The sequence below is a fragment of the Balaenoptera borealis genome, assembly GCF_965194805.1.
Source record: "Balaenoptera borealis genome assembly, chromosome: 15".
In the NCBI taxonomy this organism is placed as follows: Eukaryota; Metazoa; Chordata; class Mammalia; order Artiodactyla; family Balaenopteridae; genus Balaenoptera; species Balaenoptera borealis.
The window spans coordinates 9,608,496-9,621,937 of NC_138871.1; the positions used below are offsets into that span (position 1 = coordinate 9,608,496).

The following is a 13,442-nucleotide window of genomic DNA, read 5'->3' on the forward strand; positions in this document are numbered from 1 at the left end:
AATTTTTGTAAATTGATCTTATATCCTGCAAGCTTGCTGAACTCTTTTATTAGCTCCAGTAAGTTCCTGTGGATTCATTAGGATACTTACATGGAAATGAAAGACCCAGAATAGTCAAAACAATCTTGAAAAAGAAGGACAGAGTTGAAGGACTCACCCTTCCCAATTTTAGAACTCACTACAAAGCTACAGTAATTAAGATGATAATGGTACTGGCATAAGGATAGATATATAAATTGTAGGAATAAAATTTAGAGTTTAGAAATAAACTCTTAGCTTTATGGTCAGTTTGATTTTCAACAAAAGTGGCAACACAATTCAATGGGGAAAGAATAGTCTTCAGCAAATGGTGCTGGGACAACTGGAGGTGCATATGCAAAATAGTGAATTTACACCCTTACCTCAAACCATACACAAAAGTTAAAATGGACCAAAGACCTAAATGTAACCTAAAACTCTTAAAAGAAGGCATAGGCATAAGTTCTTATGATACTGGATTAGGCACTGGTTTCTTAGATATAACACCAAAAAATTGAACAATCAAAGAAAAAATAGATTAACTTCATCAAAATTGAAAACTTACGGGGACTTCGCTGGTGGTCCAGTGGTTAAGACTCTGTGCTTCCAGTGCAGGGGATGCAGGTCCGATCCCTGGTCGGGGAACTAAGATCCCACATGCTGCGTGGCGCGGCCAGAATAAAAAATTGAATACTTCTGTGCATCAAAGGTTACTATCAAGAAAGTGGAAGGACGACCCACAGAGTCAGAGAAAATATTTATAAATTGTGTATTTGATAAGAGACTAGTATTCAGAATATATAAAGAACTCTTAAAATTTGACAGCAAAAAGGCAACCCAATTTAAAACAAAGATTTCAGTAGATCTTTCTCCAAAGAAGATACACAAATGGCCCATAAGCACATAAAAATATGCTCAATGTCAATAGTCATTATTAGGGGGATACAAATGGAAGAACACAATGAGATACCACTTCACACCCACTAGGATTGCTGGAATCAAAAAGATGGGACGATTACAAGTGTTGGCAAGGATGTGAAGCAGTTGGAACCCTCACACATTGTTGGTGTGAATATAGAAATGGAACAGCTGCTTCGGAAAATAATTTGGCACTTCCTTAAAAAGTTAAACAGAGTTTCCATGACTCAGCAAGTCCACTCCTAGGAATCTACCCAAGAAAACTGAAAGCTTATGTCTATACAAAAGTTGTATGCAAATATTAATAGCAGTGTTATTCATAATAGCCATAAAGTAGAAACCACCTAAATGTCCATCACCTGATGAATGGACAGACAAAATGTGATATATCCATACAATGGAATATTACTCAGTCATAAAAGGAACAAAGTACAGCGTGAATGAACCTTGTAAATATGCTAAGTGAAAAAAGCCAGATCCAAGAGACCATATTTTGTAAGATTCCATTTATGTGAAATTTCCAGATAGGCAAGCTCATAGAGACAGAAAGTAGATTGGTAGTTGTCAGGGGCTATGAGGAGTTAACTGCTGATGAGTATAGGTTTCTTTTGGAGTTGATGACAATGCTCTGGAATTAGTGGTGATGGTTGTACAACCTTGGGACTATACGAAAAAGCACTGATTTGTATACAGTAAAAGGATGGCTCTTATGTGAACTATCTCTTTAAAAGAAGGAGGAAAAATATATAAGTACTCTTATAATGTGATAGGAAGACAACCCAATAAAAAACGGACAAAAGGTATCAAATGACATTTCATAGTCATAAATTATAATAGTTAACATTTGAGGGCTAATTATATGCCTGGTGTTAAGCGCTTTACAGGTAAATTTATTTAATTTTTATAATCAACCTTGGATGTAGTACTATTATTATCCCCATTTTACAGATTAAGAAAGAGGGATTGGTTAAGTTGTTTAATATTCTAGTTGATGAATACTGGACTGGGATTCAAACTCAGGAACTCGTATTTTTATTCCCTACACTTTATACTGTTTTAAAGCCACACCGTTCTGTACAAGTCTTTGTGTGGCCATTGCATTTCACAGGGCAGACTCCAACCGTTGCACCATGCCTGTTGTTTTTCTCTCCAGATCCATTGATGAGATGAAACGGTTGGAGGAAATGTCAAGTATGTTTCGGGGCTCTGGAGTTGACCACCACCCTCCAGAACCAAAATCCCAAACAGAAAGAGATGAAGATTCAGGAGGCAAAGAGCAACCGTGGGAAATGGTGATGGATAAGAAACACTTCAAGCTGTGGCGGCGCCCCATTACAGGCACCCCCCTTTACCAGTACAGAGGTGAGCCCAGCTTGGCTGCTGGCAAGGGTGTTCGTGCCGGCAGGTGCACAGCACTGTGTTCCTGTGCTCTCTAAACTCTTCCGTTCTGGTGGTTTCTTGGGAAAATTGCCCTGTTTGTTGGTTTTCCTCTCCCAGATGACAAGAGTCTCCATGTCTTTGCTACACTTTGCTATAGGTTGCCTTTGTCTTTGCCGCCCCAATATGACTTCTAGTTTCTGAATCTGCCTTTAAGATGTGTCAGTCAGTACTCTACAACTGAAATGCAGTTAAGTGACCGGAGTGTGGCAAACATCCCTTATTCTTTCCTGTCATTCTAGTTTTTGGAACCTACACAGATGTGACACCTCGGCAGTTCTTCAATGTTCAGGTGAGTACATTTTTCTTCCCAGATTTGGAGCCACTAAGCCTAGAAGTCCACTTGCCATCGTCCACATGAGTAATTTCTCTGACTCAGAAGACATTGGCTTCAATCCATCTATCTATTTCTGTACCCCTCATTTCACGTCAAATGACCTCTGGGTAAACCTTTGATTTATAATTTGTCCAGTGGGGATGAGGCCAGTTCTACCCTTTACAGGGCTGTTGGGAAGATCAAATAGAGGAATGGATTTGAGTGCTTGAATATATTTTATACGGCTTTATAGTTTTTTTTTTTCTTAAACAATTTAAGGGTAAGTTTACATACCCTTTATTCCAAAGTGCTTCAGTGTATATTTCCTAAAACTAGACATATTCTCCTAGCTAGCCCTGGTACCATTAGCAAAGTCAGTGTAAATTTAACTGATGCAGCACTTACAGAATCTTTGTATTCCAGTTTTACCTACTGGCCCAACGATGTCCTCTATGGCATTTTCTCCTTCAGTACAGATGCAGTCAGGATTTAGCAATCTGGAACTTATCTACAGTGAAGGTGTTTATTTGATAAAGATGAAGCTAATGTGTTTAAAGACTCTGTTCCTCCTTGTGGGGAAGTATATGAAAGGGAAGGTGGGATCACCCAGAGTTCTACAAAAAAAATTTTTTTTCCTTCCTGGAGTTTTCAAGTTTTATTGGACTTTGAGTTTGATGGTTATAACACACACTGCTAATACGCAAGTGCATGCTTTCCCCTAAGCACTGAATTTTGTCAATCTGTATTGAGTTTTTGTTGGTCTGGATATGTATGATATATGTCTTACTTTGAAATTCCATAGTTACTAGTGATGCTACAAATTTTTAAAAATATGCAACTTGTATTTCTGTGAGGTGTCTGCTCATACTTTTGGACTTGCTATTTAAAACTTTTTAGAATTGTTTCACCCATAAACATTTATATCACTGTCTACTGTATTTTCCCCAGACATGTCTATTACAATATTTTTTTCTTACACTTGTCTTTTTCTTGTTAAGATTCATTTTCAAGGTAATGGGATTGGCCTACAGGAAGGGATTTTAAAAGACTCGTCTGTAGTAAACATAGCCATGTCTTTGACACTTTGGCACTGCCTTTTAGGTCGGATCACTGTTTCAGAAGAAGATTCTTGGGTCAGAGGCCCAAGCATCTGGAGAAGTCTTCTGCAGCTTTGTTTTGGATCTCTTGGGTCTTTATGGTCTGTTCTGTTTCCACAGCTGGATACAGAGTATAGAAAAAAGTGGGACGCCCTGGTGATCAAGCTGGAAGTGATCGAGAGGGATGTGGTTAGTGGTTCTGAGGTTCTTCACTGGGTAACCCATTTTCCTGTGAGTATTTTCACCTCTGCTTTTACTTTTATCATGTCCATGTGAGGCAGAGCACTAATCCTGCCCCTCCTTTTCTTTAGTATCCAATGTACTCACGGGATTATGTGTATGTTCGGCGGTATAGTGTGGATGAGGAAAACAACGTGATGGTGTTGGTGTCACGGTATGTGTGGTGGCTCCTGCTGGGTTCCTTTAGCGTGTCCTTCATTCATACATGTGTGGTGGGAGTTTGCCTTATGAGTCAAGCCCGGGCCCTGTGCATCCCAGCTAGAATGTGAGTGGACTGGGACTGGTGACTATCTCAGAGGATTGAAGGGATACAAGCTTTTCATTAAACTAATCCTTTAGTTCCTTAATGTTGATAATTAAAAAAAGAAATGCTCTTTTCCTCAACACAAAGCCTAGTGAGCCAGGAATCACCAACTTAACTCACTGTTTTTAGTACCTAGTTTATACTCATTCATCTTTGTGACTTTTCTGATGTATTTTAAAAATTAGAGGCTGCCTTTTAGATTTTCCTCTTAACTTCAGCTCCCATGCTGTTCTGTATGTAGACATTACTCAGAGTTGCCCTCACTTCTCTCCCTCCCAGGGCCGTGGAGCACCCTAGTGTGCCGGAGTCTCCGGAATTTGTAAGGGTCAGATCCTATGAATCCCAAATGGTTATCCGTCCCCACAGGTCATTTGATGAGGTGAGTTCTACATCATCCGAGAGGTGATGTGTTAGCGGCTTATGAATTTTCTCAAGGAATGCCTTTGATCTGAACTGGGGAGGGCGCAGTGGTTCTCACACTTGACTTGCATCAGACTCCGCGGGAGCTTGTTAAAACAGTGCTGGGCTGCGGCCTGAGAATTTGCATGTTTTGAGAAGTTCCCAGGTGAGGCTGCTGCCGCTGGCCTGGGAACCCCACTTCGGGACCCCCGCTGTAGAGTGGTGTACCTGGGAGACCTCCCAAGACAATGTAGTGATGACCCATGGCTCCCATTACCTGAGGGACAGTTAGCAGAAGACCATGGCCCCTGACTCATCGGCCGGTCATCAGCGGCGTTCCTGAGGAGCCAGAGCTAGCACCGATTCCATCAAAATTTCCCCACAGTGGGCAGAACACTTGACCGCCTTTCTGGGCTCCTCTTTACTTGTCTGTAAAATGAGAGAGACTAATGCTCTCTGCCTTCTTTAAAAAATTTTTTATTTTATTTATTTATTTATTTAGGCTGCGTTGGGTCTTTGTTGCTGCGCGCGGGCTTTCTCTAGTTACTGCGAGCGGGGGCTACTCTTTGGTGTGTGGGCTTCTCATTGCGGTGGCTTCTCTTGTTGCGGAGCACAGGCTCTAGGCGCACGGGCTTCAGTAGTTGTGGCTCGTGGGCTCTAGAGCGCAGGCTCAGTAGTTGTGGCTCACGGGCTTAGTTACTCCGCGGCATGTGGGATCTTCCTGGACCAGGGCTCGAACCCGTGTCCCCTGCACTGGCAGGCGGATTCTTAACCACTGCGCCACCAGGGAAGCCCTAGAGCAGTATTTTTCAAACCACGCATTGCTACCCACTAGTGGAAGACAAAATTAATTTAGTGCTTAAAGAGAAAAGGAATAAATAGAATAGAAACTGAGTGTAAGCATATTTCATGAAACTTTTGTTTGATTACGTAAGTATGTACAAGTGTGTGTGTGAGAGACAGAGTGAGAGAGAACTTGGTTACAGTGTAAAAAGGAGTATTTACAGTGTATTGTAAATACAGTTAAAAAATGTTTTAAAAGTCCTTGCTTTAGAAGCTAGACAAGAAGGCTGCTGTCAATAGCTAGCTGCTTTTAGGAAGGGGAGCCTGGCTGGTGACGGTGGGAATTAGAATTGTGCCTCACTCTTTTCCTTTACGTTGCTTTTGAAATTTAAACCTTGTCTGTGTATTTCCTATTTGAAAAAAAAGTGACTTGAGTCCGAGCATTACTGCCTTTAGAAACCCTGACCATGAAACAGCTAAGGCAGAGTTTGGCACCTAGCAGAGTGTGTTGCACCCAAAAAATAACTTCTTTCAGCTGGGGTGGGGGAACAGTATGAATTATCTGTGTAAGTCTTTTAGCATATTGTGGCAAGCTCTTAAGAGAAAGGTGAGACTTGAGTTGGTTCTTATAAAAAGGCAGACTGTGGATAGAGGAAAACAGGAAGGACCCTGGAGGTAGAAGACACGATTCAACCAAAGACAAAGATAGGAATGAACTGTGGATGTTGAGAGACTGACTCACTGCTTGGAAAGGAGGGCAGAGTTTAGGGAGGAGTGGTAATTATCTTGACCATGTGCAGAGGGTACTTGAAAACCAGGCAGCTGAGTTTGGGTTTGCCAGATGGAAAGTAGATCCTTGGGCCGAGGTATGGTGTTTTGTTAGGTGTTTTGTTTGTTTGTTTTTTGTGGCCCCGCCTCACGGCTTGCAGGATCTCAGTTCCCTGACCAGGGATTGAACCCGGGCCATGACAGTGAAAGCCCGGAATCCTAACTCCTAGGCAACAGGGAACTCCCTAGTTTTTATGGAAAATTTGAGATGTAGACAAAAGATAAAGAAGTAGAGAGTATAATGAATGAACCCTTTGTATTCATCCCCAGCTCTGACAATGGCCAAACTTGTTTTATCAGTACTCTTTCTGTTCCCTTTCCCACTCCCTGATTATTTTGAAGCAGATTCTAGTTTTGCTATAGAAGAACCAAAGAAGAATTCTTCTATAGAAATTTCAGTATTTATCTCAAAAAGAAAAGGGCTTTTTGAAAACGTAATATCGTATTCCCTAATATCAAATATCTGTAGTGTTCAAATTTTCCTGATCATCCATGTATTTTTTTGTAGTTGGTTTATTTGAATCAGGATTTAGATAAGATCCAGACATTGAAATGGGTTCATACTGTCTGTAGCTTTCTATCTATCTCTTGAGTTCTTCCTCTTTTTTTTTTTTTTTTTAATTTATTTTTACTGCGCTGGGTCTTAGTTGCGGCACGCGGGACCTTTGTTGCAGCATGCGAGGTCTTTAGTTACGGCATGCATGCGGGATCTAGTTTCCTGATCAGGGATCGATGCCGGGCCCCCTGCATTGGAAGGTGAAGTCTTAACCACTGGACCACCAGGGAAGTCCTTCCCTCCTTTTTTTTCCCTTGCAGTTGTATTTATTGAAGAAGCAGGTTCTTTGTCCTGGATCTTGCTGGTTATATTCCTATAGTGTCCATAGTGTCATTTAACATGTTTCTCTGTCCCCTGTGTTTCCTGTATATGGGTACTTTGATCTAGAGGCTTGAACAGATTCAGGTTGTTTGGGGCAAGACCACTTTATTAGAAGGAAATAATGTCTGACTGTCCCTTTCTTTGTGAATTTGGAAGTGATTAATGATTATTGCTCAGATCCACTATATTTCATTAGAGCTTAACAAAATATTGTGTAAATCCTCCATTCTTTCTTCATTTATTTCCATTTATTAGGTGACATACTTTAAGGGAAAATTTCCTCATTAACTATTTGGTTTCCCATAGTTCACAGAGGAAAGGGAAGAGAAATGCTTGATTTGTTTCCTTCATTTACTAGTTTTTAAAATAATGAATTGGTTCTTTCAGCTAGCAGTCCTTCAAAGATAAAGTTTTTTTTTTTTTTTTTTTTAAGAAATGCCATTAGAAACTCAAATTTAAACATACTTGGTTGGTTTTAGTCTGTTCCCAGTTATTCTTATTGGTGTTCAAATTGTCCCATTTTTGGTCATTAGGAGCCTCTTCTTACTGACTGGAGTCCTTTTGACTTGACCTCAGGACTCGCCTGGTTTCTGGTGTTATAAGATGTTCCAGGTTCACCTTGTATAGTTTTAGGTGTAAACCTGGAAATGAGCATTTCTTCTGGGAGCCCTGGTTCCCTTTAAGGAAATGTCATTTAAATACCACAGTTTGGCTTCTAGGAGTTCTCGTGGCTCTGGGCCTACTCATTGTTTTTAGGCCTTTTCAGAAGGTAGCACTAAGTAATAAATTTTGTTTGTTTGTTTTAAAGATACATCCTAAATGCACACTAGTACTTTTAACTCAAAATTTAGGACTGTAGGGTGTATGTCTTTTTGTCTTTAGGATATGTATGCACTGTGCAAAATGTTGAGGCTTTTTTTTTTTTAAAAAATATTTATTTATTTTTGGCTACATCGCGCCTTAGTTGCGGCACATGCGATCTTCGTTGAGGCATGCGGGATCTTTTGTTATGGTGTGTGGGTTTTTCTCTTCTCTAGTTGTGGCACGGCGGGGTCCAGAGCACATGGGCTCTGTACTTTGCAGCACGCAGGCTCTCTAGTTTGAGGCGTGCTAGCTCCCTAGTTGTGGCGCACAGGCTTAGTTGCCCTGTGGCATGTGGGATCTTAGTTCCCTGACCAGGGATCAAACCCACGTCCCCTCCATTGTAAGGCGGATTCTTTACCACTGGACCACCAGGGAAGTCCCCAGAATGTTGAGTTTTAAGGTCACTTGAAATAGGTCCTCTCTTCGTGGTTTTTCCTATCAACTCAGTTCACAGGTTCCTTGTTGTCTACTTTTGATTTTTAGGTAACTAAAAATATAAAATATAATTTTGTTTTTTTAAGTAAATTAAAAATATATAAATATAATTAAATATAATTATTTAAATATTTATATATAATTTTAAAATATAATTTTGTTTTATTAAATAATAGATTTATATATAATTTTATATAATTATAAATTATAATTAAAATTATATAATACATAATTATATGTATTTATATAATATATAATATATAATTTATATATATAAATATATAATTATTTTATATACTATATAAATTTATGTAATTTATATATCATATAAATTTATATATAATTATAATTTTTATATAATTATAAATTATAATTAAAATTATATAATATATAATTTTTAAATATAATTTTGTTTTATTAAATAATTTAAAAAATTGTGTTTTCAAAGTCAAATATGTAAAATAAGAAATAGAGTGATTTGCTTATATCCCTGTTGCATCTACCCAGTTCCTTCCTTCTTCCTGTAGGTAACCACTGTTTTCAGTTCTGGCTTCTTTTTTTTCCATATAAGCGGTAGTGGATGATCTCTTACCCCTTTGGGTGGAGCATAATTGGTTCAGACCTCTCCTGGGATCGGGACACCTGTAAATCTCTTAAATCCCTGTCCTTGACTGTACCCATGAGAGGTTGAGCCAGAGAGAATGGGTGCATGGACCCTGTGGTCAGAATTCTGGGTTCATCTTGGCTCTCGTTGAGTATGTGGGTGACCTTGGGCAAAGTCCCTGAACCTCTTTGTGCTCAGTTTCCTCATCTGTAAAATGGGGGATATTGGTGCCTACATTATAGGATCGTTGTGAGGGGTTGAAGCAGTTCCTGACAAGTGGTTAAGTGCTGTTTACATGTTTGTTGTTAGCAGTAATGGTAGTAGAGATCATATCATTTTGGTAAAGATTAAGATACTTAAACATTGGGGGTATGTGTTGGGGTCCTCAGGACCACCCCCCCATTCGAAGATCGAGTAAAAGGACGCACAGGACTCAGCTTGTAGTTTTACTCATGGCTGAGATTTATTACAGTGATGGAAAGATGCACAGCTGGATCAAAAGGGGAAGACACAGGCGGAGTCTGGAGGAACCCACTGCAGTCTCCCCATGCTCTCCCTCCCGTGAGGGCCCACGGAGCACATCCTCTCCCAGCTGCAACATGCGTGCGATGTTTCTGCCCAGGGAAGCCCAGTAGAGACTCAGCGCCCAAGATCTGTACTGGGGGCTGGTCACATGAATGCCCTCTGCCTAGCGTGTCCTAAAATCCCAGACCCCCAGGAGGAAAGCAGGTGCTCAGTATGAAGTGCATTGTTTGCACAGAGGAGACACAGGGAGCCACACTTAGCACTTAACTGTTGACTGGAGCCAAGTTCCCAGACACCAGCCGGGGCCAACCTCATGAGATGGTGACCTCTCAGGTCTTCAGTGTTCACTCTTTTCTGCTCACGGTGAAAAACTGCCACCCTCCGCCTCAGAGTCAGATCTTGGTTATTCTGTGGTACTGGATATGGAGGCTGTGGGGATAGTTCCGGTACCTTCATCTTTGCTGTTTTTCTTTTCCAGAATGGCTTTGACTACTTGCTGACGTACAGTGACAATCCCCAGACAGTGTTTCCTCGTTACTGCGTTAGTTGGATGGTTTCCAGTGGTGAGTGGGCGCTTGTGTACAGGGCCTGGACCTGGGCTGAACATTTTGTTTTTCTCTGGCTTCTTGGTGGCTTCAAGGAGATTAGTACTTGTCTCACTGGAGCCCTTCCGAGTTCATTGTTGAATACTACCTTGAAGGTAGTAAAGCCTCCAGCTGCAGTTTGGTGGAGTAAGAATTCTGGAGACCCAAAAAGGAACTTATGCCCAGAGGCAAGCTGAAGAACATTCTATGTATATTAATGCATTTAAAATTTTTCTTCTTAGATAGTGTTGAAAGCCATAAATCTGGCATAGAAAATGTGGTTATAGGACAGTCACCCGGAGAAAGGGGCCATCACCCTTCTTACTTAACGGAGGCTACCCATCTCTGCTGTGATTGCATCTTTCCCTTCCAGTCTCTCGCCTTAAAAGCAGCCTCACGTGATTTTCTTTCTTCTGGTTCTCTGTAGGCGGCTTCTTACACCTCAGTGGGAGAATGGAGAGGAGATTAGGTGTTTCCGTTTGACATTTCTCTAAACAAAATTGGCAGATATTTACGCTGTGCCACTGATAAATGATATTTTGATCACATAAGAGAGCCTTTGGGGATTTATGTGGCCTGATCAGCACCCCTTTTCAAAGGATCTCAGAGGTCATGGGTTGTTTTCACTCCCTAAAAGTTTTTGTTGTCTGTCAGTCCGTCTGTGATCTCTGTAGGCAGTCATTGGCTCCTTACCAGGAAAGAAATAGGCCCTTCTAATTTTGAGCCTACTGTTGGTTTGTATGTCAGCCTACCTACCCAGATTTCCCTCTCTCCCAACAGGCATGCCAGATTTCCTGGAGAAGCTGCACATGGCCACTCTGAAAGCCAAGAACATGGAGATCAAAGTAAAGGACTATATCTCGTCTAAGCCTCTGGAAGTGGGTAGTGAAGCCAAGGCCACCACCCCATCTTCTGAGCGGAAGAGCGAGGGTAGCTGTGGCCCTGCCCGGATTGAGTACGCCTGAAGGACTTTCAGATAAGCAGGAACAGGCTGCTTCTAGCCCTGTCTCTGTGTCTTATCACTCACTCTGTTGCAGAACAAACAGGACGTGTATTTGAAGGCGTCTGCTGTAACCACCAGTGCAAGATAATTCAATACTGGTGTCCGGTCTTGTTCAGAGCCCTACTGCTCTTTATTAAAACAGAAGAAGGAGGCATCCGAGGGGGCATCGTCATGTTCTCAGGCCAAGCATTTGGAAATTTGGTGTTTCGCTGAGCTAATCTGGAACAAGCCTCTCACCTCAGGCCAGAGGGGACAACATCTTTTGCTTCCTCTGCCTGGTTTCCTCTGCCCACATTCCATTCTCAGCCTCGGTTCTGCAGCACTCTGGGTTTCCTTCGGTTCTGAAGGTCCAGCTGGACCACCGGGACGGTTGCGTCTTCAGTGAGGGATCGTGGGGAGTGCCTTTGGTCACGGTCCTGGTGTTGAGTGGGTGTGAACTGTTGCTTGGCAGTGTAAGTGCCTTGTCCTCACCTTCTCCTGTCCTTAGGGACATAAAGTTTGCACCAAGAAATATCACTCTTGGCCTCCCATTCACACCCCATTGACTCCCTCTACCCAGAGCAGTTTCCTTTGAGTTGACCAGTTCTTCTGTATTCGTGTGCTGTATTCATCTGGGTCGTTGCCTCCTCCCGCAGGCCGTTTACCAAGAACACTGGGAGACGGTGGCTCTCTGTATCATCAGTGTTTTTGATGGGGTCAGTGGAGATGCTCGACACATTACACTTTAGCTCTGTTTTTTTTTTTTTTTAACCTTTGTTAAACAGTGGGAATTGGGGAGTTGAATAGGATTTTTCCATAGTCTGACTGTATAGAAAACACCATTTTGATTGAGGTGCTGTTTTTCACACTTCAGGTTTGACTGGATGCTGAGCACTTGCCCATCCTGGAAGGCTAAAGGCAGACGAGTGGGGATTGGGCGCCTCCCTTGCAGCTCTCAGAGCTGTAGACGAGCTGTGTGAACAGATAGATGGAACCTTGTCCCAAGTGCTAATGTAAAGGGGGATGTGGTTTATGTGACCCTCTTGTCCCTCTGAAAAGCTTTTCCTCCTCTTCCAAGCTAAAATAAGAGCAGACTACGTTGTTCAGATAAAGTCACAACCAGATGGGGTCCATTTGGCCTGGCTGAGTTGGCTTATGGTCGTGCTGCATTCTGACTGGAGAAGCGGGAACAGCTTTCAAATCCTCCTCCCTCCCCTTGTTTCTTAGAATTTGAATGACCAGATTGCTCCCTACCCCAACTCTCTACCCTTTTGTGTTGTTGAAAGGGGAGCTAAACCTGAGACGAACTTCAAGCCCCTCGACCTTTCTGTTGCCTAAGTACTGTGCCAAGGAAATGCCTGCCCCAGTGTTTCAAGTCTTGCGTTCTCTGCGTCGTTGGCAGAGCAGGGAGATGCATCAGGCAGTCCCAGCTTCTTTTCGTTGATCGTGTCTCTCTCCTCATCCCCAGGACCTGACAGGCCAGGAGGAGGCCCTCGGTTATGTTGGAAGTTAGCGCCTGTGATTGTTGGGACGTGGGTGGTGTGGGCGAGTGGCGTGAGTGCACATGTGATAAGGGGCTGGGCGTTGCCCATATGCTTTGTGGCAATTTGACTCTGCACTTGGGGTTGGTCTATACAGTTACTTATGTCATTGTAATGATTTCACTCCTGTGACATTTTTATCAAATGTGTGAATAAATACATAAAGATTGGTATGAAAGAGTGTGTCTTTGGACAGATGTTGGTAGGGAAATCTTGCATACTGGGCTTATTATTTCTTCCTGATCATAAAGTTGAAGTGTGTTTCTGCTCATAGAGTTGGCACTTGGAAGCGGCAGGGCTTGGTCTTTCTTGACGGTAACTGACACACCGCTCACTACCTTGTCTAGACTGTAAGCCCTTTCCAGGTGACCAGTTTGGCAACTGAAAACAAACCACCTGTTTGCACTTCTTTGTCTTGATCTACTAGTAACCCACACCCTTTGCTTTAAAAGAAGGATTGACTTGGAGGAAACAGTTAGAGCTTTGCTGGGAGGGAGTGAGGAGAGGAGGGGACTTGGGCTGGGGCTGGAGTCCTGGGGCTGGAGAGGGAGGGTGGTGAGCGCAAAACCGAGGGCATGGTTAGGTCACACAGGCAGTTCTGCTGGAATGCAGATTTGTGCCAAGGTAATTGATACGTTAGAGACACTGAGCATAGCATGAATTTTGAGTTTATGTGTAATTTTTGCCTGT

General features: G+C 42.2%; 1 protein-coding gene across 1 annotated transcript in view; it reads left to right on the forward strand.

Moving 5' to 3' along the window:
• The window catches only part of STARD7 (StAR related lipid transfer domain containing 7), a 21,778-nt gene extending 8,848 nt beyond the window's left edge, over positions 1–12,930 (forward strand). Inside the window, exons 2-8 of the mRNA XM_082357123.1 lie at positions 2,090–2,298; positions 2,616–2,665; positions 3,907–4,017; positions 4,098–4,180; positions 4,610–4,709; positions 10,124–10,208; positions 11,010–12,930. Coding sequence (XP_082213249.1) covers positions 2,090–2,298; positions 2,616–2,665; positions 3,907–4,017; positions 4,098–4,180; positions 4,610–4,709; positions 10,124–10,208; positions 11,010–11,194 — 823 coding nt within the window. The 3' untranslated portion in view covers positions 11,195–12,930. The remainder of the gene's footprint in view (positions 1–2,089; positions 2,299–2,615; positions 2,666–3,906; positions 4,018–4,097; positions 4,181–4,609; positions 4,710–10,123; positions 10,209–11,009) is intronic.
• Positions 12,931–13,442: the final 512 nt, after the last annotated feature.